General features: G+C 40.5%; 1 protein-coding gene across 1 annotated transcript in view; it reads left to right on the top strand.

The window, feature by feature from the left end:
• GLI3 (GLI family zinc finger 3) overlaps positions 1-26,269 on the top strand; it is a 201,593-nt gene that overhangs the window by 159,599 nt on the left and 15,725 nt on the right. Inside the window, exons 8-10 of the mRNA XM_041400044.1 lie at positions 3,056-3,272; positions 4,709-4,822; positions 6,113-6,253. Coding sequence (XP_041255978.1) covers positions 3,056-3,272; positions 4,709-4,822; positions 6,113-6,253 — 472 coding nt within the window. The remainder of the gene's footprint in view (positions 1-3,055; positions 3,273-4,708; positions 4,823-6,112; positions 6,254-26,269) is intronic.

Here is a 26,269-nt window from a genome sequence, read left to right as displayed (position 1 = left end):
GGCAGAGAAAGACCTACCACCTTCTGTTCTCTTCAGAACCTTCTGATCTGTTCAAATCAGAAAAATCCTCCAGGCTGCCCAGTGACAACGTCTTGCATGCGAGTGACATTAAACCCAGCCAGGTCAACTTGCCTTATGAGGAGCTCTCCAGAAACAGCTGGAGAGAATTGTTATTTGAAGGCAGCTACCTGAGCTATTTAAGAAGTCACCCTGATTGTCTCCATTTCTGAGTTACTCCCCTTGGCTGTGCTGGCTATTCCTCTGTTCCCTCACAATCACCTTTTCATTTCATTCTGAGATGTTTGAAGTTTGGAGGTAGAGGGAATGAAGTGCAGGTTTTCAGGCTCCATAGGAAAATCCTAGTCCCTTAGACTCAAACATTGCTGATGAGCACAGGGTAAAAGAAAAATACTAAAGAAAAAAGGATCCCTCCTTCCCCTAGCACATCTGTCCAGCTGTGTTTTAATGCATCTGCTGCTGGTGTCACTGTTTTCCAGTAAGAACCTCTTGCTAAGATGATGTCTGTCTCCTCTGCTGTACTTTACAATTTTGTCAATGTCTGTCTTAGCATCCTCTTTCTGGATACTGCTTGTACAGTGTGAAGACAGATGTAGATAACAAGAACATCTCTAGGAGGTAAAATCTATCCTTTTGGCGGAGGCCATTTTAATCTATATAGGAAGGGAAATGGCAAGTATACTTACTTCATGTTTAAGCACTGCACTGCTAGAGTCATACAATTGTCTTTTTACCATGTAGGGCCAGAAGGACCTTACGAAAGTTTTGAACCTGGACTTGCAAAGATAGGTATTGTTGTGCATGGTCAATTGGAAAAAAAAGGTCTAAAAAACCCCAAAACTCAACCTGTATTTCCAAAGGCTGCTGTGTGCTTGCAACTGAAATCAGTCCACTTATTTTTTTCTTTTAAACTGACTCATTTGAAGGGTGAAAGTGTCCTAGGATTTAACCACTCACAGAGAAATAAAATATCTCATCTAAACTGTTTGTGTGTCATGTTTGTTGATCTTGGTGAATTTGACAGCATCTTCAGAATGGTGCCGTCTAGTGTTTGAGTGTATGAGGTGAACTCACAGTGTATGTGTGGAAGCAAAAAACACCAGGGTATAGTAAAGAGGCTTTGTTTTCAACCTCATCTGTGGCACTGTAATTGTGTGGTTTTTAATGAACAGACCAGGGTAGTTACACTTAGCAATGTTTGTTCACTAAAAAGGAAAAGGGGTGTTAAATCATTATGTTCTTTGATGAATGGCTTGTACACTGAAGAATAAATTGAACAAACTGGCATAGAGCTCAGTGAACATGAAATCAGCTATTAGAAGAAAGCTTGTGAACAAATTCTAAGCCTGATATGCATCTTTTGATTAATGTCCTATTAATCATCCATAGTGGCTACCTTAGCTAAGTGGTGCTGTAATCATTCATGGTTACTTACAGGAACACTAGCAGGGACTATAGAGCTTCAATAACTGAATATTATTACTGATTTCTCCCTAATTCTTGCTGTGAACAATTACTGTTTTCACTACATTTCTGCCTCCCTTTATTAGAAAGAATACAATGCAGAATGAAAAGAGAGTTCCTCAAAGACCAGTAAAATTCTCCCAGGGTATTCTTAATGATATTCCATCCTAAATGGGCAAACTGTTGTAATGCAGAGTTCTCACCAGGAATAATAGTAATGTAATCACATTGAAGGTGTCCTTTAATGGATTATAGTCAAACAGGCTATAAAATGTATAGTCATATTAATGAACACAGAATTTCTCTAGAATTATTACTTAAAATGGTTGAAATTATTTTGGCTTTTTGTATCACAGTATTTTCAGTTAATGCACTTAACAGCAACAGCAGTTAAGACTCCAGACTGTTAATTTGGACAAATTTGTCATTAGAAGAAGCCTTGATTCTTGGAAGGTATAATGCCTGCACCTCTCTGTTTTGAGACAAAATGTTTTATATTCCTGTGGCTTTTTTGAACTCTGGTAGTGCAGTGTATTTTTTAAAATCAATTAATATTTTTTTTCTTTTTTTTTTTCTTTTTTTTTTTTTTTTCTTTATGATTGGAAGTTATTGACAAATATTTACAGGAGGATCTCTTACTCCTGTGTCTGAAGATTTAGTTCCATATCATTTATTTCTCAAGTGTGACACAAAGAATGCTTTTGCACTACCCACAAAATAGGTCCTTAGATGACAGTGTAATTTCCCCCTAAGTCACTGTGGTCTGGGAAATACGGTGAAGTAATGAAGTGATGACAGGTATTAACATACATAATGGGCTTTAATAGACATTTAATGTTGTTTAACTGGAAGAAGGAGAAGTGCTTTCCCATTGGAATATTTCTACATTGGAAGTCATTGATCACCAGTTTCAGAGGGGAAAGGTTAATCCATCAGTTTCTGTAACCAAACAGCACTGATGGAAATTCTTTAGGTGACATTCTGGATGAACTGAGCTTTCCATCTTTGCAAACAAATGAGTGATATGACAAGCATGGTGTTCAGAACACATTTAACCAATTGATTTTCTCTCCTCTTGTAATAAGATCTAGAGACATATGAAAAAGCGTAGCATGAGCCAAGATTAAAGGAACTGCTTCATACACACGAACACAGGGGAACTGCATTATCAATAAAAGTACTATAAAGCATGTAGGCACCCATTCTTTTTCTTTATATAAAGTTTGTTATTGCAATAAATAGCTGATATTGAACTGCCTGCCTTTTATTTCAGTTTTTCTGGATTTTATTTCGGTCAGCTTTCTGTGATTTCCTGGTAGAGGTTAGGAAAAAATGTTATGTTTTGTTATGGTACCATTTTTGTACTCACTAGTAAATCCAGGGCAACTCTGGATTTAAAATCAGGATTTCTCATCCTTTGGGCGTGAAGAAGGATATGAGGGGGAGGGGGAAATCTGGCTTCAAGTAGTTTAAAGATATCAAATATATCTTAAAGTTTTAATCTGTAAAGTTCCTTACTGTAATGATCCTCATCTTTTTCCTCCCTCTTCCCTCCTTTTTCTCCCAAATTCAGCCCTGCTCTGAGTTTCACATACCCTCCTACACCAGTATCCCTCCAGCAAATGCATCAGCAAATTATAAGTCGTCAGCAAACCCTAGGTTCAGCCTTTGGACACAGCCCTCCACTCATCCATCCTGCTCCAACTTTTCCTACCCAGAGACCTATCCCTGGCATCCCCAGTGTACTGAACCCTGTCCAGGTCAGCTCTGGACCTTCTGAGTCCACACAGGTGAGAGACAACAAAAGAAACCTTTACTCCCCATTAATTTAAAAATTAAATAAATGGCATTGTCTCGATGGCAATTAATCACTACTGTCACTGAGACCCTTTGATAACAGTTTCCTTGTAGCTCCAGTGTTTGCAGTCACTTTGTTATGAATCACAGGAGTGCAGTTGGTGCAGTTCCTGATTGGTAGTGTGCTTTTTAGTCCTCATAAATATTCCAATCTACTGCAGCAGCTTCTCGTTCCATACTGCCTCTCCTCGACCTTACACAGGAACCTAGTAGAGGTGGGGAGTAAGAAAAGGGGCAAAACACATAAAACAGCAATATTTTAAAGGTTAGCATCTTCATCTTCAAATCAAGCTGACCCTAGGATATACAGGGCCATATTCTGCCCTCCTTGTACAGCTGTGAGTAACCTGAAGCAAGTAATTCTGTGAACAAGAAAATAACTCAAAGACAGCGAAGAGGATTGAAGGTTTTTTTCTCTGATTCTTGCCAAATTGGACTTACTGAGTTTGGATTAATCAATTCAGTAAGGTTATTCTTGAAAGCAGGGAATAAGCAGCAGTGAATCAGGCCCCTAATGTGGCGTTTATCACAGTTTGCGATTTGCCTGTTATTAACTAGTGCTGTTTGTTTCTAGATGACCTGGGATAGGTTATTTATCAGTCTGGAAGCTGTTTATCTCCTGGCTAGCTTTTACAAATGTAGAGGAAGAACGTACTGCTGTAGAAAACATATTGATTTTTTTGTGGGGTCCCTGCAAGTTCAAATATCTCTAAAAGATCTCTGGATTCCTACAAGATCCATTTGCAGGTGTAGATAATGGTGTTCAGCCGAGCAGAACAAGAGAAAAACAAGATTCTGGCCTGTTTACATCAACTATTTTGCTATTAACTTGTGAGAATCCAGGACTTCATCTAGGATTTTTTGGCTAAGTCTCACACTAGCACTCAGTTTTTCTTCCTGTCCACCCATTATAATGGGAAACATAGTGAAGAAGCTGAGATCTTGTGTGAAGATATTGAATACAAAACCTTTCCTTCACATGTGAAAAAATAAATGTTTCTCTTGTGTTTCTTTGAGCATGCGGGGATTTTCCTTTTCAAAATTGCCTTTCCAAAGTTGTCATTATGTGGAAAATCAAGTTCTTCCTACCTCTCATGGCTCTGACAAAAGCAGCATTGGTTTGTAGCAAGGAATTGCATCAAATGTTCCCCTTCCCACTCCCTCCCTGCTCTGATACAAGGTTGAGCAATGCAGCTCTTCCATGAGTTAATGCTGTGTAAATGGAGAACAATGTTATTGCATATCCAATATAATTAACAGTGCAGCTTGTCCATAAGATGTTACCTATTTTTGTTTGGAGCCACATATTTATCACAGTCTAATTTTGTCTTCTTCTGGGGGAAAAAAAATCCCCACCTACCTGCAGCAGAATAAACCCACAAGTGAATCTGCAGTGAGCAGCACAGGAGACCCCATGCACAACAAGCGCTCCAAGATAAAGCCTGACGAGGACCTCCCCAGCCCGGGAGCAGGAAGCATGCAGGTATGGCAGCCAGATTCCAGTCATGAGCCTTCCCTCTTGCTACTAGAGTGAAAATGCACCTTTCCTGTGACACACACATTTTCAGGCTCCTTGCACCTTGTGTGCTATGGGCAGCCTCCGCTCGCAGTAGCCAGGGTTAAATAGGAGCAGCTCCTGGGGTGCAGGGTCTGTGGCAGGATGAGGGCAGAGAGGAAGGAGGGTGATGGAGCGGCACCTCTGACCAGTCAGAGCATGCTCAATGCTCTGCCACAGAAAAGTGAACAAGAGACATTCAGGTCTTTATTAAGGACATGTTTTCTGTTTAGCAGAAATACTTAAGGCAACCCTGACTTTTCCTGGGTCTTAGCACTGTACTGCACTGAGGCCCCTGTGCTAGGCTCCGGTCTCGTTTGCTGTACTTTCTATACCAGTTAATGCCACTGGTTTTAGTAGAGTGACTCTTGATTTACAGTGACTCAGGGGAGATGAGAATAAGAGCCTCAGTCTTGTGAGTGATTCCATGAAAACAAGGCAGAGGTCTGTCTAAATCCTTCAGCATGTTTGAAATGGAAAAATTGCAGGAGTGCATAATCTGAACCAAATGTTTACACTAACATCTGACTCTTACCCTCAGCAAATAAGCTGGGTAGAATGAGGCACCCTGATGAACTGGAGGTGGGAAATCTAACCCCTAAATTAAATACTTTTGTCCCCTCCCTGTTCACCCCTTTTATGCACATGTTAAGGACAAGAACAGGCTAACAAGTAACTCAAAAATTACAGTCTGCTCTTGGAAAGGTTTTAGCATGCAAACCTGGTCCTATTCTAACAATGGAAACACACTGGATTATGGGTGATCCAATTTCTGTCCAACCCTAGTACTAAAATCAAATTCCAATTAATTCAACTATATTGAATAGTGCCTTTCACCTTAGTGGTGCCACTGAATCATGAAAGCCAGCTGCTTTCATAACAAATAACAAGCTGTTTAAATAAAGTGTAAGGGAAGCCAGGCCACTGTGATTTATTTTTAATTGAAATGTAAAGGGAACGAAGAATTTATTTTACATACCTAGTTTGCAATGGCTTCTAGCTTATCAGGCCTGTTTTGGGCTTCTGTATTTTATAGAATGGAGTAGGATAGTGAAGTGAGAGTAAAATAATCCTCCCTCCACTGCCTCCTCCACACACACACCCACACAAACCCCCCCATCATCTTTCTTTTAATGCTGAAGTAATTCACTTTCCTTCCTCCTCAGTTTCAGAATTTCCTCTCTCTTCTTCTCACCCCTGTTTTTTTCCTCTCTCCAGGAACAGCCAGAAGGAATGACCTTGGTAAAAGAGGAAGGGGACAAAGATGAAGGCAAACAGGAGCCTGAAGTGGTCTATGAGACCAACTGCCACTGGGAAGGCTGTTCCCGGGAGTTTGACACGCAGGAGCAGCTAGTGCATGTAAGTTAATGGTATTCAGGAACTAGGTTTTAAAACTATGTGACCTTTTTCATGTGGGTCAGCTTCTCTGACCCTATTCTGAGTCAAGTTTCTTAGCTAACAGAGCTGCAAACTGGAGAGGGGTTTATGAGTTTCTGAGAATAAAGAAAACTGGAAGCCACAGTGCTTGACCTGTTCAGTCAGCTAAAGCTTAGTGTAAAATTCAATAAAGTCTTCCACAGAGATTGTAATGGCTCTGATCCTGTAAGCCAGCAAACGCTATTTTGCGTTAGAGACTTTGATAGTTATTGAGTAATAGTAAGCTGGACATGAATGATTATTAACCTTTAGCCAAGTTTGATTTTTTTTCTCCCCAAAGGGCCTGTAACAGTAGAAATGGGTGAGGGGGATTTTTTCCCTCCCCTAAGAGAGGTTTTGCTATCAATTTACTGTTGTGTGTAAACCGAAAGGGGATTATTTGGCTAAATACATGGGAACTGAGTTACTTCAGTCATTTTAGCAAAAGCAAACTGTATAATCTTTTCTGTGCTACACCAAATATTAATTCTGTCTCCCTTGGGTTTTTTTCCACTCTGCCACCTCTCCCAAATAAACAATCTGTACTGTTTGGGAGTATTGTAAAATAGAAAGTGAGCAATCAAATTTCAGACTACAATATGACAAGTACAATCCCTTGCAGTTCTAACTGCTCTTATTTACTGGTATCATAGAACATATTGAATACTCTGAAACAAAATTGAATTCCTAGTACAGAATAGAGAGGCACATCCTCAGCAAATGAGCAGTGTGACAAAATTGTATTTAGTTTAGAAAACTGTTTAATACTTTACTGAAGATCATGCAAAATCTATTAGAGAATGTGGCTAGTACTTCTGAAATAACTAGCTGAAAAATCCACTTTTTCACCCAAAATAAATAAAAACAAATCCACCATATATTTCCAAACACTATGCCAAATGATAAGCTTATCCTGCAAAGCTGACTTTAGTAAATCAATGTCAGCTTTCACTTGCTGGAGTATGAGAACCTCTTGGTGTTGCAATTGCTCATCAAGATGTATTTTCAGGTTCTTGTTATTATTAAGTAGTAGTAGCAGCAGCAGTAACAACAATAATGACAAATGAAAGACTATGCAAAATGTGACATTTTTCCAAGAATTCTTTGAGACATTTTGCACATGTAATTCCCTAGCATTTGAATAGGCCAAACTTAAATGTGAGGAGAAACTGTTTTGGTGTCACACTACCTTTTGGGGAAGAAATGCCATACGAATGGCTTCTGCAAGTGGTTTGACACATTTAAATTAAAAGATCGAGTGTTGGTCTTTGAATTGAATCTGTGCAAACAAACTAAAGGACATCATATAGGGCTCTGCATAGGCACAGTCTTTATATCTGCTAGCAGTTGTAACGCTGAAGCTTTAGGAGGCCTGGGAAACCTTTCAGTATTCAGAAATTATCCCACTGATGATGATAAATAATATACACAAAAATATATGAAATAAAAGAGAAATTCAGAATAAAGATACCCTTAGCAATAAACAAAGAGGATTTTTGATATTCCAGGTGTAAAATTTAACGGAAGTCCACTGAGCCTGTTAGCTAATAGCTTGTGTTTTGTATTTTGAAGTGAATTAAATTGACAGGGTGGTAATTTAGTTATTCTGGAGTGTAATTTTAAAGTTAATTTGTTGGTTTTGGTGGGCTTTTTATAGCAAATCTGCCTGCATTTTAATGGTCAACAGCAAGACTGAAAAAAGCGTATTTCTTATGCTTCTGAACAATGTCAGCATCTGAAACAAGTTTCTCTAGACACAGAAACATAATATGGAAAAGTTTTTCTATGACACGGAGCTCTTTTTGGCAGGGCTCAGGATTCAGGTGTGTTATGATGGTGTTTAGATTACAAGATACAAGACTTGACTCTATACCCTGAAGACAATAAATTCATCATGGCATCCATCACATTTAAGTAGCACAAATCATGCTGTAAGAGTCAGCAGGATTCAGTGATGGGGGCCATGGTTTTTGATTTCTTTTGCTGCTCCGGCAGAGCCCCGCTGTGGGGACCTGAGCGAGTTATTTCTGCCCAGAATTGCAAAGGGCTTTAGACATCTAACTCTGTTTGAAAGCCTGGCCACTCACTCCGGTCTGCCTTTTGCACATTTTGTCTGCCCTTGATTGCCACAGCCCTCTGATGTACATCTGCAGCAACCAGGGATATGAAGTCTGGTCTCAGCAGGGCTTCATGGAAGGGCAGTCCTGGTTTTGTTTAGGTGTTTCACTCTGGCAGAAAGTGTTCTGTCCCGAAGCATTAGGTCCTTGAAAATCTGAGTTGAAAAAGTGGTGTGGCTCATGTATGCCTCCTATCCAAGTAGATATAAACTGCTGTAGCTGTGCTTCAATCAGTCAGCACAGTTCTGAGTGCTGTGTGTGTCACATATGCATGTGTGTGCCCAAGCCAGGCACAGGCACTGTGTGTGTCTCAGGGCCCATGCACACACTTGGCTCCACAGCCCTGACACTGGTAGCAGCTAGTGGCCTCGCCAAGCCCGAGGCCTCACAGTGCCAGACACTGCTCAAGCATGGCAGGAGGAGTGCACCTGACACGGGCCCAAGGTCTTTCACCCTGTGGTTCTGGGGCCACGTCCGTCGGGCTGTTCATGCTGTCAGGAGCTACCTGATCTGGCAGCAGATGCCAGATCTGCCATGCCTCGCGTGGCTGCACATGCTGCTGCTCTCCTGGTGATCCCCAACCCACTGGCAGATTAAGCAGGGCCTGAGCTGCTCCAGCTGAGCTTGAAGAGCTTGAAGGTTTGGAAATAAGATGCTGGACAGAATGTCAAAAGCGTAGATAACCATCCGGGTTTGTTGGTTCTGCTGTGGAGTAGTAATCACCAAGGCAGGGGCAACTGGCATATATAAAGGTAATAAAGGCTTAAATTGCCTTAGCAAGACTCATCCAGATAACATCTGCCTTATTTCTATATAGTTGTAACCATACATAATAGTAAGAGATCAGATCCAGAATGTCCAATGGCACGGGACAGACTGTTACCCAAGCCTTGCTTCCCAATGCACTGAACTTTTAGAGCAACTGTGGTGTTATGGGAAGAGATGGAAGTATGTTTCTAGCTGTTTGTTTTGTTTCCTGAAGGATTAGGTAACTCTGCATGAATTCTAGTCATGCCAGGTTGAGTGGAGCTTCAAAAAGCTTTTCCACAATACACACTGCACACAGTTGATGGTATAGATGGCATTACTCCCACTGTGTATGGGATGCAAACACAAGCACATATGTGTGTGTTTTGAAAAAGGTAAATATGAGTTTGTGTATATTCTGGTCTTTCTGTAGTATATGGATAGCATTGTTATTTCTTGGGGAACTTTGAGACGTAATTTACTTTGAAATCAACTGGAGTTGAATCAGCATTACGAAATGATGATGGGTGACATAGCATGTATGAAATAGTAAAGGCAAACAAAACCTGTGTCTAAATATGCGGTATAGCCTTACAGCAGAAATTGCAATGTTGTGCAATTTCAGTAGTCAGCATTTGATATAATTTTCTGCATTTCTGTAGCAAAGTCCTGCAGTTATTAGTGTAAAATGTAGGTGCCACGTGTGAAAGCGTTCTTTGGTCCCAATGTTTTCTGACTGAATTTATGAACAGAACCTGGGCTGCTATGAAATAAATAACTGAAAAGCTACATAAAAGAATCATTATTGACCCACCCAGAAGGGTCTGACAGTGAAATTTTGGCACGGGTGCTCTTATTTTCAAGTGATATGAGCCACTTAGAATTCAGCATGGTTAAATTTTCATGATGCACGCACCAAAAGGCAAGGTGTTAAACCATCAGACGCTCTGCCTTATTTATAACACCTATCCATCCTTCCTTTCCCCCCCTCCTTCTCTTACAGTTAATAGAAAGATTCATGATTCTTCATGGTTGTCTATCTAGCGTCTGACAGTACCGACTGCACTGCTAAAGCAAGTCACTATCTATAATTGATATCCTTCTATGGAATAGGGTAGCGGCTGCAATTGAAGGGTTTTGCTGAAAGCTTTTAAATCCTGACAAGTTCTGCCCTTGTTCTGGTTGTTGCTGAGCTGCACTGCTGAGATCCCAGGGTTATTTGAAGTTGATGCAAAGGGGTGCGTGTGTTGCACATTAGCGAATTAGCGAGATACAAAGTTGGCGAGCCACGTTAGGGCTGCCACTGCATTCTGCCGTCAGGTAGTCTTATTTACAGTGCGCTGCACTCCTGAAAAGGCTGGTTACATTAATGCTTGAAATGTCTATTAGAGGTTTCTTTCTTTCCCTTTTTTCTTTTCCTCAAAAAAATTAAAAGAACGATCTTATTTATTTTAAAGCCTCAATTTGCTTCTGGGGTCTTTATCATTCAGCTGTTTAATTAATTTCTCTGCCCAGCGAGATATTATAATTGGGCTTAGCTGAGCTCAAGTTTGTTTTAAGTATGTGAGCGCCTAGAAGCTAATAAGATATTGTATATATTTATAAATCTGCTTTTTGTTGCAGTTTGTCCCTTTTTTCCCCCCAGAAATTGGTTAAGAATAAAATATTGCAAAAGGGTTAGATGCTAAAGATAAAAGTTTACTTAAGAAAATTATCCTTCAAGGAAATGACTGAATTTATTGTTAAATATTAATACAATGGCAATCAGAAAAACGCAGTGCTGCCTATTTCTCATCCCCCTTGCTGCGTAGCCTTGATAATAATTATTTTTTATTCAAAAACATGCTTGAAGAACTGTAGAGCTATTTTTTGTTAGTGTTTTCTCCTCAATTTTACAGCAATAAAATTAATTGTTGTTACATTTGATTAGATGAGATCAAAAAGCCCTAAACTATCAGCAATGGCTTATATTCAGGATTCCATTTGCTGAGGTCCTCCTGCCTGTTTGCAAAGCCCGGTTGACTGGAGCACTCCCCTGGCAATCCCTGGGGATTGTACTGCTTCACGTGGTTCTCTTATTACACCAGAGAGCAGCTTCTTGTGTTTTTCAAGTACCCTACATGTTCCCAAGGCATCACAGTGCAATGAAGGTACCCAAAAGAACTGTTACATGCAATTCTGAGATGGAGTTTCTTAATGTTCTTGCTCTCTGTTCCTACAGAAAACAGTAGGTTCAACCCTGACCAACAGAATTTGGCCAGCAATCCATGGAGACCTACATAAACCCCAAACTGTACCCACATCCAGTCTCTGCTTAGGTTTTATAGCATCTGTGAGGTGCCTTATCAATCCTGTACACCTCAAAACACTTAAGAACATCAGGAGGTGGGGAACACACCACTCTGAAGGACTAGCCCTCTTTACAGTGGGTGATTTTGGAAGGCCAGAAATAAGGACACTCAAAGTCAATAGATTTGAAAGTCTCACTTTCTCTGTTACTGTGCTGGCTTTGGCCTGTGGCTTCTTTCTCAGCTCCTCTCCTGTAGGAGAGCTGTAGGTAAGGACTGGAGAGAGCTTCACCACTCTTCTCGAAACAAAGATCCAGCTGCAATGGGAGGGTAAACCAGATTAAACCAGTTCCCCTGAGTATCAGCTACAGTGCAGCAGACCTGTAAGTGACCCTGAGATTTGCACATTGGCTACCACTTGCAGGAGGAGAAACTACTCTGTAAGCAAAGGGCCCCAAAGCTGCCAAAGCCAAGCAGGTGCTGGGTGCAGCTGTGTGAGTAGGCATCTGCACCTAAAGGGAGGCAATTGCACACATCTAGCCCAGCAAACAGGTTATTAGTGGTCTCTTTTCTCTGGGTCCTGGAGGTATGCTTGCAAACTGGTTGTGGGGCAGGTGAAGTCCCAGCTCTGTGAAGCGAGTCCCTTAAAATCCCAAAGGGGTGTGATTACACATCCCAGTTTGCAAACTTCTCAAAATACGTTCAGGGATTTACTTAATATTTAATTCTACTTTGCAGAGTTTTCAGTGCTTTTTCATTACAGTTTTATTTGGCTCTAGCATAGTAACACAGAGAAGCCTCAGCCCAGTCACAGGCTCATTGTGCAGTGATAGCTACTGCCCTGAAAGGTTCAGGAATGTTTCCTTTAAATTGAAAAGAGTAAAGACTAGATAAGAACATGAAATCCATTATAGTAATAATTTTTTTCCTGACAAAAGGAGAATCAACAGCAAAGGGGGTTCTGTTGGTGGTTTTATTCTATTTCATCTTCTTTTATTGTTTACTCACTGGGGTCTGGACCCTAACTCATACTTGGACAAGGAGTGCTGTGGAAAAAAGAAATCAGTTCTTCAAGTGAGACAAGCCCAATGCTTGGGCTGAAAGTTAGGACAGCTTGGAGAAGGCAGGGTGTTGTTTCAGTGCCATGGGAAGGCTTTTTTTTTAGTTTGTCCATCCCCTCAATATATTTGCTCTTTGTAGCTGTGAGGGTACAAAGGAATAGAAGAAGAGATTATAGCAAATAGTCATAAGAGACACCTGTACAGAAGATTTTAGATTTTGAAATCTCTTCCTCATTACCTGTTTAAAGGCTGATTTCTAATTAGGACACCACCTTACTGTGTTGGATTATAAGCTGCTGAGCCCGTTCTTTTGAACTGTGCCAGATTTGTTGAATTGTTTATAGGCCAGCAATTTATTAGATGGCATAGCAAAGCTGGTAAGCAGATCTGTGCCTTTGAGAGCATGTACATTCTCTCTTGGTTTCTGTCTGGGTATCTAACACAGTCTTGTTTAAATTAAGCAAGTCTTTAACCCCGCCATCAGAGGTATGCATGTAAGTGCTGTTGGGTTTTAAGGTTAAGTAACCATAGACAGACCTCACTGCTGTTCTGGAGCCTCAGTAGCCCCCAGGCTCTGGCACGGCCCCTGCTTGTGCTTCTTAGCACATCCTTGTTCTGCGTCAGTCACCGTGATGCCCTTTGCCTCCCAGCAGTGTTAAAAGTCATCGGTGCTGCCTTGTGAAGAGATCTTACTCACTGTGGGCTTGACCCAAAGGCCAGCTGTGCTTTGGCTCAGGTCCTCTTAAGCACTCCACTACACAAGTGCATCAGCAGTCTCCCTGCCTGGAGTCTGGCTTTTGATGAATCACAGAGAAGAAGGGGGAAAAAAAATAACATGGGGATTTCTTTTTTGATAGAGAAAGGTTTACAACAAAATAAATCCACCCTAATCTGTGAAGTATTAAGAGGGGATTTAGAGAGAGAAATGTAATCATTTTTTAAATTTTAATTCCTCTGTAATTAGCATTTCTTTCACAGCATTAAGAAAACTTGTTGTTAGTCTGCTGTTGCTGTGGCTCTATGAGTTGCCAAAGTCATTGTCTTTGAATTGGTATCCCTGAAAGAGGTTGCTAAACTATTTGTCATTTAATTAACACTTCTTTTTCACTGTTGTACATAGGGATGAGCAGTGCTCCCCCCCTGTGCCCTGGGAAGTTACTCTAACCACTCTATCCACAGTGAGTGGGCACTTGGGTAGAAAGGCCTGTGCAGGGCTTGATTTTGATCCATGCTTGTAATCACACAGCATTATTTATGTGATTTGTGGATATTACTTACTTGAAGTATTTGCCTGAGAGTTCAGCTGGTGAACACTTCCAAGTTACTGATATTTTGCAGGTGACTTCCAGTTTTGGGGAGAAATGTAGGATAAGAAGCTGCTAGCCAAGTCCCAGGGGAGCCCATGATGACTGAGTGACAAACGCATAGGCACGAGTAAAGCAGCAAACTGAATTGACTCTTCACCTCCTGACTCTTGTTGGCATATCATGGAGAAGAGAGAAAAGAAAAGTCCCTCCCTGCCTTAATTTTGCTTCCTCAGAGCTGCAGGAAGGGCTGGACTTATGCATGGACTTCAGGTACCTTTCAGTCCTGACAAAACGGCCAGGACAAAGCATATTTACCTGGACAGAGCTGTTCTTTCTATTCAGCTTTTTCACGCCTCGCTTCTGTTAAGTGATTTGATGTTACATAGCCTGTGTTATTAGGGTGGACCAGTGGGAGACCTTGATGTGTTTGGTGTGTTATGTTTCTGCACTGCTTTTCTCAGCCATATTCTACCAAAAAATCTACCCATAGTAAACCAGTCCTGGGAAGAAGAGAAATCTCAGAGTGCTGGCTCAGCTGCATGTGGAAGTGCTTTTTCTGAGACAGAAGTGGCAGATCAGCATGTACAAAAGGAGGCAGAGACAGGCAACTTAAGTATAGACATGAGTAAAGTTTCTGCATTTGGTTTTGAAAGGGCTGGGCTGTATGGATTAATTTTTGCAGGCTCTATTGTTTGTGTAACCTCTTAATAGAAAGAAAAAGAAAAATGAAAAGCAGATGAGCCTTTTATCGTGGGGAAACAAATCCAGTGTTATCCTGTGCTTAAACTTTAGTGTAAGCATGACTTTTCTTCAAGATGTTGAGTACCTAATCTATAAAATGAATGGGTGGTGGTTTTGTCAGGAGTGGGTCCTCTGGTGACTTGCACTGTAGGTATGAGGTCTGCATATCCGATTCTTATGTGTATCGCAGGGCTGAGATGCTGCAGTTCTCTGTGAGATAAAGTAGTCAAGCTGAAAATGAAACAAAGCTCCAACTGTATCCCTCCTTGTGTTTAGCAGAGATAAACTACAGTGGAGTCTCAGTGCTGCTCCGTTTGGCTTCTGGCAGCAGCTTTAATTGGTAAAATGCAGATTTTTTTTTTTGATCAAGAGAGGATTATTCTTGTTATCAGTCTGGAGCATCTTATTTCAAGATGAAAAGGCTTCGCTGAATTACAGATGCCAACATTTTTACAAAGCACTTTGGCGATTGACATCTCAAAGAGAAAGTATGATTTATTAGCCTATAATGGCTAACACTCAGCACTGGGCTAGGTCCCACTGATTTGTGAAATTGCTTAATATGAATTGCCTTTTTGTGCAATTCAAGCCCTGGGTTTTTCAAATAAACTTAGAATATAAAGTGTATGAAACACTGCATACCTGAAAAGGGAGAAGGGTAATGGGACTGTGTAGGTAAAAAGAAAAGAAAAGCAAAAGGAAGAGAGGGATAAAGAAAGAGAGAGAGAGAAAGAGAAGAGAAGAGAAGAGAAGAGAAGAGAAGAGAAGAGAAGAGAAGAGAAGAGAAGAGAAAAAAAAAAAAAAAGGAAGACCTACTTCTAAATCCATCTTGGTGGTGCTTTTTTACAGTAGTTTGGTTGAAATGTTGGCAGGGTAAAGATTAATAACAAGCCTTGTCGCTATCAGTACTTGCTTGTCGATTCTCTGTAACAGGGCTGTCTGTTCAGCATGGAAATTATTGATTAAATAAAAATTGCTATTAGATTGTGATGTGATCCATAATCACAAACAATGGTGGACATTCTTCTTTCAGATCCAAAGCCATGCATCAAGTTTTTTCTTGCAGCAATTTATATTGTGCTGACACTCGCACCCATTAGGCTTTTATCCTCTCCTTCATGTGCCAAGAAAGCAGGAAAAGAAAGAACAGCAGCAGCACAGCACTGGGTAGGCACTCACTAAATTTTCAGAGAGAAGCACAGTACAGATAAGTCTGTCTTTTGCTTCTGGTTAGCACCTTACCTCAGAAGTGACTCGTGCCAGATAAGGGCAACACACCTTCAATGCATCCAGGGAGGTCCAGTGTGGTTTGCGGGAGGGGACAGTTGTGGTGTATTATTCTAGGATTCTGTAGCATGAAGGACAAGTGTCTTTCCCATATTTATTTAGCTCTGATGCTTCCTAATTTGAGGAATTCAGGATTGGAGCAGATTACTTAAAACTGCATTACTTTAGGCTGAGTTAATTAAAAAGATAATATCTCACTCTTCACAGCACATGTGAGCATGGTACCAACTTTCTCCTGTGAAAGCCTTTGTCTAAAACTAAAGGAAACTTAGTGGAAAAAAAAATTGAGTTTGGCTATTTATAGGAGCTTCTGTCCCTTTGTTTCTGAATACCTTTAACAAATGTATGTCAGAACTGATCAAGCTCACCTGGCCTGCTACTAGGGAGAAGCATTCCTGTAGCTCTGGTCTTTTCATTGCACAGTGTTTTGCCAGTTACCAGCATCAGGCAGGATTGCCACAAGAGTTCTGTACCTCTGTAAAAGAGCTGAGAGTAGAGAATCGTAATACACTGTGGATATGCAGTGATTTTGTTGTTGTTGTTAATGTAAGCTTTCTTAAAGTAAGTGCTGTATCCTTTGTCTGTGCTAGTTGTCTGTGCTAGTTATCGAACAATGCATTGCACAATTCCTCTCTCACTACCATTGTGGTAGTGTTTACATTTCTTTATTGTGCCTGTATTATGTGTTATATTGCTTCAGATAACCAAGAAAACCCTGCCTGCAGTATTTGACCATTTGCCATATTATATTCTGCTTTAAAGAGTGTTTAACAGTGAGCTTAGTTTACTCTGTTATGCAGGGTAAGTTCAAAATTTTCAGGCTTGGCCACTGTCATTTAAATCAAGAGACCACTTCATTTTGCAAAGTCAGAGCATGTGCCTTGCACAACTCCCTCCAGGGCAGCCACTCTCTCTGCATGGATCAGAGCCAAGGGATTACCAGCCAGGAAATTAATTGCCAAGGGGATTCCAACACTTATGTTTAGTAAAAAAAGCCTGAACAAAGTGTGTTTTATGTAACATTCTGAAAGCCCCAGGCTCTAGTTCTGAGAAGTGTTTTGGCGAGGAAGAGTTACAGAGATACGGGACTATCCTTTGGTTTGCTGATGCAGATTTCTGTGGTTGACTGCCAGCACAAGTCTGTCCCATTCGGATGGTGCCACAGTGGTGTATAGGAGAAGATAGGAATCGTTGAGATAAACCAGACTATTTAGGATTGATTTTTAGTTACCAAAGGCCCTTGTAAGTTCACTGGAAGTCAATTAAAGTTAGTGTGTGGAATGCAAGGGCAGAAAAAAATGGCCTTGGCTCTTTTTAAAGTGTTTTAGTGATACTCCCATGTTCTGCTAAGAAATCCTGCACAGTTTTCTTTGCAACAGCTCAAACATACCTCTTTAGATACAGTACAACACTGTTTATGGCACATATGAGAGGATAGAAAAATGTTATCTCATGGCAAAAAAAGATAAAAGATGCTAACTCTGCTACTGCTGCCTGAAACATCAAGTGTGACTAACTTCTAAAATGGGACAGAGACCTTTGCTAGCCCTGAATTTGCAAGGATGAGACAGGGATAATAAAGCCCAGCATGGATGCAAAAGGGAATGTCTAAGTGGATGTCCAGTAAAAAAACCAAAGGGAGGTCTTAGAGCAGCAATAAACTGCTGAATGTGCTGAAGCTTGTTAGACATGTTTCTGGAGGTGTAAGGAGGAAGAGCCCCAGTTACTTCCTCCAGTCCAGTTGTGATGTCATGGCTTTAAGACACTGCTGCTGTCAACTAGTGAAGCTGGATTAATTCTACCAGGATCCCCTCTGTGATTAAATATATCTTAAAACATATATTGCCTCTAAAGATTTTAGCATTGCTTATCACTGCCAGCATTTTTGTATTAGTTTTCGTGAAAAGTGGTATGTGTTTTCAAGTCACTATATTTCCAGTTTTTGTAGAGGTTTCTAGTGCCATTCATTGCTAAACATGGATCAGGCATTATCTCTAATCTGAACTGCAGCTTTCATACTTTATGTATAAAGAGACACTAAGTGCATTTATTGAAAAAAAAAAAAAAGCTGTTATTCAATAGACTCTTTCTGCAGACAAAGCACTGGTATTTTAATCATATGAACAATTTGTATGTGTCCATGTGGTAAGCACAAGGGCTCTCTTTACAAAAAATTCAAAAGAATTACTGATTGATTTACACAGGAAGATCCTGATGAGGAATATATATTCTTTCATTTTAAGTGGGTCAGTATTAGCTGTGCTGTAATTACTAATAAAGTACTACAAGTAGAAGAAAGTGCATGATTTTACAAAATCTGGTCCAAGGTTAAACCAAAGGAGGTGCATGTTTTTCAGCAAGTCCTTTATACATGCTTAGTGCTAGTGCCCATATGCTTAATGCACCTTGAAAAGCAGATCCCATTTAAGTATCTGGCATTTACCTTGCTATTTATCCCCTTCAGAAAGAAAGGATTTTCAGTAGAAGAGGCAGTGATTTAACTTTTTTGTAAGATATCAAATATTTTGCTAATCTTTCCGCATAGATGGATGACCCATTGTACTACCCCTGGATTTTGGAAGAATTCAAAATCTTGTTAAAATGGTTACTTTTTAGCTTTCCCTTATTTTCTCTTGCTATAGCCTTTCATAGGTTTCCTAGTTGTTCATGGCATTAAGCAGTTTGTCTTATTTGCTAATATAAAATTGTATAAAGCTGCTGTAATATATAATTACATTTTAATTCAAAGAGCCTGTTGATTCTAAACTAGTTCCAGTGTATTTCCAAACACATGCACTGAAAGGCATGTGTAAATTTTAACAGATTTTTGCCATTAAAGCTTTACGATTTTTTTAAAACAGCTCTGTCTTTATACGTTCATTTGGTGCACCAGTTGTTGGGATATTTTGCTGGGTACTTTCTTTCACCCAGTTTTTTTTTCTTCTCTAGGCATCTTTACTCTTAAGTTTTTATTTCTTGGCTCCACTACTCTTATCTGTGCTGTGGAATGTAAGGGTTAGGAACCTCTTCCAATTTTATTTTCTTGTGAACATGCCCTGTGTTAAAGGAGAAATATACTTTTAGCATGGTTTGAACCCACAGCTCAATAACTAACTATAGGAGTTGCTAAAGCCCCACTCCTGCAGAGAGCTCAGTGTGTTGGACCCAGCTGAATTTAATGGGCACCAGGCTGCCATAAGAGCTCATGTCAGCAGAGCAGCTCACTGAACCAGGATCTGTGCATCTTGGCCAGGAGCGATGGCTGGAATTTATCAAAGCCAAACAATATGAGGGGAGAATAGTTAAGTTCAGGTTTAATATATACAGCAGGTCTGATTTCCATTGAAGTCAGATGAGTTATGGTGGCAGGAAGGAGACCTATAGTTTTTTGTCTTCTGCAGAAATGTAAGAAAACATCCAAAGTATTTAGTTCTGCCTAGTGTGTGCTGGTGTGCTTCTGTCAAAAGCAGGAACAGTATTTTCATTCTTCATACTATTTGCAAATAAGATGAAATACCTTATTGTAATGCCTCTTTATGATTACTTTCTTCTCATGTGTGCTGGCAGGAGTCCTCTGTGGTCTGTCTTTGCCAGAGAGAAAAATCCAGAAATATATGCTTTTAAGTGTGTGATACTAACATCTGTAGCAGTGCTAAGTGTCAAGCTGTTCAAGTTTTTCAATTTCTTTTTTTTAAGGTAAGTTCTGTATGTTTTTGTTAAAGACTGTACACAGATGTACATGAGTTCAGATTTGTAAAGAAGAGTAAGCCGTGGCTTACCTTGGGTACTGCCTGTGAGGGAGATTTTTAACATAGTTTTCCTGAAATTCTCCAGCAGCTGCATGTCAAATCAATTTTTATCCTTAAATGCAAAGATCATGAAGCAGAAAATTTTGAAGTTCGGCCTCAGGTGGTTTTCTCTCCTTCCATATTCAGCCACTCCTAGAAGGTATCATTTTCTAGGCAGCATTCACTGGCAGTCTTAGAACCAGTGAAGCAGATGTTTGGCCAGTCTTTACCCTCTTCCCCATCCAGCTGTAGGAAAACTCCCTTGTTTGTGCACTACTGCTTTGGCTAATTGAGAGAGGAATGTCTAGTGCATCTGAGGGGAATATGGAGCTTTGCAATGTGAATTTCCTCTCTTGTGAGCTTATGACTTGAACAGGCATTGCACCTCCTTGAAATCATGCTATAGAGCTGTTTGCTGAAGGCAGGAGCCCTTCCTGCAGCTCAGGCTGTAGAATTCCTGCCTGCAGCCACCTCTCAGAAAGCCTGTGGGGAGAGCTTGGATGCATGTGTGACGGAGAAGAATGAGAGGAAAGCAGGCAGAACAGGTTGAAGATCATCAGTGCAGGGCTCAGGTATAGGATTTGGGAGAAGACCACCTTCATTTGCTATTGCACCGTTAAGATCAACGTCACAGTTTCATCATGTAGTCAGCAGTGGGTCTTAAATCCTTCAGCAAATGGCCTTTGTCAACTTTCTTCTTCCATCCTGGTCTTTCAAGCCAAATTTGAATTCTCAATCACTGGTACACACTTCACCTGTCTTTTTTCTCCCTGTGCTTTTCTCCTTGGTAGTCTGTTTTGGGGCTCTTGTTACACTGCAGGTGCCAAATAACCCTATATTTTTATCATATGAATTTTACATAGAAGGTGTAATATATAGGTGTAACTGGGGGACCTAAATGTGAAGAGCATTAAAAAAGCAACGTAGAAGTGAGACAAATATGTATATATGTGTAACCTAATTTTTGTAAAAGTGAATACTGTGCATTGCTGAAGTCTTGGTGAAGTTGAAAGTTATAATGGAGTTCTTCCTGTGATGTTGCCTTTTAAAAAGGAAAAAACATACAGCAAAAGGCTTTTGTGCAGTTAGCACAGCAGTTCTGATGCTCAGAGCAGCTCTCAGCCTGTGTGTTCAAACGCAGTCTACACCAGGAAAGATCCTGAAGCAAGCAAGTGGAAGTTAGAGGAAAGTTTGCCAGCACCCTTGCAGTGGTATGTAACACAACCTGCAGGAGCTGTGCAGGGAGCGGTGCCATGGAGGCAGCTGGGAGGGTAGCCAGGAGAGCTGGGAAGCACTGCAGACAGCAGGCCGGTAGGAGAAGGTGTTGGGATAAACACCAGGAGTGCTCAGTTTGTGATTGGCCCCTTTTACTCTTCCAGGAGCACTGCAGGGGCACTTCTGCCCTATGGGCTCCTTCATCTCAGTGCTCCAATAATTTGTCATCCTCATGTAACCGTTTTGCATCTTTCCTTGGTTCAGTAGTTCTCAGAAGAGCAGGGCTGCTCCTTGGAGAGCAGAGATTTAACCAAAGCGTCCCTGTTTGAGAGCAATTGACTTGAGCATTTGGCTTCTGGTTTCTACTATCAGCTCCTTCTGCAGCCTCCTCATGAAAATGCAATTAGTCTGTTCTGGGGCAAGTCACAGACTGGGCAGGTGGTTGGAGAGAGAAGTGGAGCCTTTAAAAAAAAAAATTAAATAGGGAAGCTGTGATACCTTGCTTGAACTAACGCGAATGTGATACAAAGCATCAGTGCTGGAAGAGATGGTAAAACTCAGTTATCATGACAGTATGCATTGAAAAATTACTTCTCTACAGCTGGGGAAAAAAAAAAAGGAGTAAAGAAAGCTGGAATTCCTGTGCCATACAGCTTCACCTGTTAGTGCCCCATCTAGTAATACAAGAACTCAAGTTCCAAGGAAAACAAGGCACTTGATTTTTGACTTGATTTTTGAGAGTTAGGAAGAGAACATCAGAGAAGAAACAAACCTAAGTCATCGAAACACCTTTCCTACCACTGTAAAGCTGGAATGATTAATTTCCACAACATCTATGTTGATGTCCTGGCAGAATCGAATTTCTTAGATTTTCAGGTTTAGCAAATAAAGATGCAATTTCTGCCCATTGCTTTATAGCTGCATGCTTTGACATGGGAAATCAAGGGAGAGCTGTAAAACATTGCCGTTGATGGAGTGCATTTTGCTGCTGACAGACTTAACTGTACTGCATATGTGAATATATGTATATTAAATGAAACAAGAACAAGATGTGATCTTATTGGGAAAGAATCTCTGCAATATCCCAGAAGTTCCATTCACTCCACAGAATATACCAGAGTCTACCAAAAAGCTGTCCAAAACCTAGAAACAGGTACAGGCTGAGGGAGTTGGTTCCCAGCATGACAAGAAAGCTGTGTTTGCCCTGTTGATATTCTATCACATCCATACTGGATAACTGCTATATCAGAGATTAAAGAAGGTCATGCTGTATTATGAACCACTGTCTTTATTTTTAGGATTAGATAACTTTTCTCTTTTATTCCCCCCACTGATTCCCTTTATATCCTAAGGGCAGATCCTTTCTCTTGGGTCAGGAATGTAATAAGGCAGGTTTTCCTCTCTCCAGGATATTGTGTCTGTCTCACTGTGTTTAAATTGCCACAGAAAGCTCTTCTGAGCAAAATACAGTATTTTCTTTGTACAAGAACCAATGATTGACGTATCCGTGGGGACTTCTCTGTCTTTAGCATTTAAACATACAAGTTGGATATGTTTAACCTATTGATAGGCAACGAAGACAACTACAGGATTTACTGCAAGAGAACAAAAGGAGAAGCAGAAAGAAAATATCTTCTTTTTTTAACTGGGGGATTTAGAAATTTTATTGCTTTTTTTTTAATCTCTCAATTTTATTGAGATAAAAAAAATCAGACCTATATTTTCAGCTGAAGGAGAGAAGTGAAAAGCAAACAGTCATTTGAATTAGCATTTTCCTGTTTATTAATAATACCATTTCAGATTTAAAGAACAAGACTTATCCAATCCCATATGTAAAAAGTAATTTGATTCACCATGGCTTGCTTAAACATCATTTGAGGCAAAAGGACGATTCCTGCTCAGGAGTACAGTGAATTCCACAAAATGCAAAAGTTCATTATTAGTTTGATTGCTCTTGGCCTTTGTGCATTCCTTGCTTCTGAACTTGTATGCCCCATGAAACAGGGACAGTCTCGGCCCATGTGTTACACTGAACCCCAGATCTTTACTAAATTTTTACATATGACTGTAAACCCAGTCTTCTCCAGTGGCAGCTGAGCTGGTCCAAGAAAGCTGTTGACCCCAATTGTTTGTTGCAACATCTCTGAGGTACCCTTCAGTCTACCATTTATTTGGGAATTCTCCCTCAGACACTGGAGTCCTCCTTTTGTACTGTTTCCAGAATTCTCCCTCAGACACTGGAGTTCTCCTTTTGTACTGTTTCCATCCTCTCTTCCATCCATTGGTTTCCATGCTGTGCTTCTCCTGTGCCTGTCATCCCTGTCCTTCTACGTACATGGGTTATCTGAAGTTATAAATTATCATAATTTTTCAGTTGACTTAGGGCTTCTAATTTTGATTCCTCCTTTTCTTCATTGACTGCTGTTGCCAGTTCTCAAGGGACAGAAATGCATATCCAGAACAGCACAGTAATAAATGAGCTTCAAGCATGAATTTAACGGGAGTGCTGACTGGAGTCTCTTTTTTGTTCTTATAATTAAGTATTAACAATCATGGACACGGAGTTCAAATGTTAAGTTTGTAAAATATGAAAGTCACGTTTTCCATTTTCCACATGTTTCACTTCTTTTTGAAATAACCATTTTTTAAACTGAAACTTTCTTTATGTAGTAAATTTTTTTTCTTAATCAGGAAAACATTTTTAGTCACACTGGAGTTACAAATATTTGCAGTATATATATATATATATATATATATAATTTTTTTTTTATCGTGGTCTTGGCTGGGATAGAGTTAATTTTCTTCCTAATAGCTGGTACATTCTATATTTTGGATTCAGTATGAGAATAAGATTGATAACATACAGATGTTTTAGTTGTTGCTGAGCAGTGCTACTCCAGGTCAAGGACTTTGCAGTTTCCCATGCTCTGCCAGGGAACAGGTACACAAGAACCTGAGAGCGTACACAGCCGGGAACAGCTGACCCAGACTGACCAAAGGGATGTTCCATACCACAGAACATTATACTTAGGTTATAAACCTGGGAAGTTGGCTGGGATGACCAATTGCTGCTCAGGGTGCGTCACCAGCAGGTGGTGACCAAGGGTATTGTGCATCACTTGTTTCTGTTGGCTATTATTCATGTCCCTGTTCTTATCTGCCTTTTCATCATTGTCAGTATTAGTGCTATTAAAATTTTTATTTTGAATTTTAAACTATTCTTATCTTAACCCATGGATTTTACCTTTTTCCAGTTCACCCCATCCTTGCTGGCAGGGGCTGGTGAGAATGAACCTGGTAGGTAGTTGTTGGCTAGTGTTAAAGCACTACAACTGTTTAAAAAGCCACAGTCCTCTGAAATGTAACACAAAAATATCTGATTATGAAATGTGGCATGCCACTAGTCTTCATTTAAGTTTGCAATCATGACCATATCTATGGGGAGCAAGGAGCTTAATTTGTTAATAGTGGAAAATGTTGAAAATGAAGTATGGAGATTGAGTGACAAGATCAAACACTGTGAGGTGAGAAGTGCAGCGCCCAGGCCATTTAGTGTATTCATTATACACCGAGGAAATTGCTGTGCAGTGCTTTTAAGATCCAGATAATCTTAACCGTGTGTATTCCATTTTAGTAAAGGTGTCAAGACTGTGAAGGCACTGACTTGCTTTGGGCCAGATCAACAAATTGTATAAATTGTCATGTTGCTAATCAGCATTAGCAGAGATCTGTCACAACAGCATTTCTTAAATCTTGATAAAGTATGAAAGACAGCATAATTCTAATAGAATAACAATAAGGATCCAAAAGAAAGGAAGCAGGATTGGAGATAGTTGTCTGAGCTTCTCCACAGGCATGTGCCTATTTGGAAGTGCAGAGTTCTTCATGTATAGCTATAGCTTCCACTTGACTTTAGGAACTGCAACCCGCTTAAGTGTTTATGCCACCATAAGGGCTTAAAGCAGCTTAAGTGCTTCTTCCATCTCAGGAACTAAAAATGGCTTAAGTACTTATGCCACCCTAAGGACATGGGGTCAAAAGTGTATTCTCAACATGAGCAGCGAGGGGCAGACATTGGTCTCCTGAAGCTGTTTGGCCTGGTTGTGCCTGCAAAATTTTTAGTAGGGAAAGGACAGACAGGATCTGTACCTATTTTCCATCAGATAAGAGGAAATTAAAATGCATGCATTGTTTTAACAGAGAGTCACAGAGGTTAGAGGGAGACTCGATTGCAGTGATTGGAATGTGTCCAAGAAGTCTTCTGGGGATTTCACTCCATGGAGATGCATTTTTTTTCCTCCTCACAATGAGATTTCTATTGTCACAGGAGATTTCCTGGCTCACCAGGACCTCCTTTATATCCTGACTTTTTTACAGTGCCTTTGTTCATCTTGCTGTGGATCATGGAGTCAACCTTTATCTAGATGTTAATGAGATGGTAGGGAAGCCAGTCTGATGTCATCTCTCAGTTGCCTGACTACCTAAAATGGTAACAAGGAGCAGTGATGACTTGCATATTGCGTCCCTGGGGAGCAGGCAAGCTTGGGGACTTGCTTAAGTGCTGCCCTGTCACTGTTCTGAACACTGATACTCTTTTTGCAGTCACTTGTCTATCTCAGGAAGCTGTGTAGGTCAAGAACCTCAGAAGTATGCACACCACTCATGAACAAGTGACTACTTTTAGTGGGAATCAGAGATCGAAAAATTTGTATGAATGTGGACTTTAGCTTTCCCAGGCCTTAAGTCTCTGCCTCAACTGTGGCCATAGTAGAAGATATCTTTACTGAGATTTGTTGTTAGGAGAGGTACACTCACAAGCTATCAGGTACTCAGAGGCTTTGGTAATAGTCTCAAGTCTAAAGTGAATGTGAGGTCTGTACTTGCACTTAAGTGGTGGCAGGGAAGTTTGAATTCTGTTACACCAAGTCTGGTGAGCCCTGGTGTACTTCACACTATTCTGGTCAAAAAGGTTAAAGTTGTACTGGAGCAGGTGAAGAGACTGAGAGGGAAACTGATGGACTAATACAGTCCTCAAAGTGGCAATGGGGAATCTAAAATGGGACGCGGAATTCCCCACCTCAAGCCAAAGCAGGTTAAGGGGGGAATGAGGACTTGGTCATTGAAGAGAAGACCAGAAGGAACTAGTTTATTTAATCCAGCAAATGAAGACAGAGAGGGGAGTGCTGTCTGCCAGATAGTTAGGGTGGGGAAAGGAGAGAACTAAACACTCTGCAGGGAAACAGAGCCGTTTAAGCTAAAGGATAGTGTTGGCATGAGAACAAATGAATATAAATTGGCTGTGAATAAATCGAAGCTATAAATTAGTTGCTAACCAGCAGAAGAGTGAGTTCCTAGAAGCGCCTTCCACTGGGACCAGAGGGAGCTGATCACCAAGGTACTTAGAAGCT

This window comes from Onychostruthus taczanowskii, unplaced genomic scaffold, assembly GCF_017590055.1.
Source record: "Onychostruthus taczanowskii isolate IOZ18803 unplaced genomic scaffold, ASM1759005v1 scaffold170, whole genome shotgun sequence".
Taxonomy (NCBI): Eukaryota; Metazoa; Chordata; class Aves; order Passeriformes; family Passeridae; genus Onychostruthus; species Onychostruthus taczanowskii.
The sequence above is the reverse complement of the archived record's forward strand: the minus strand, read 5'-3'. Positions and strand labels throughout refer to the sequence as shown.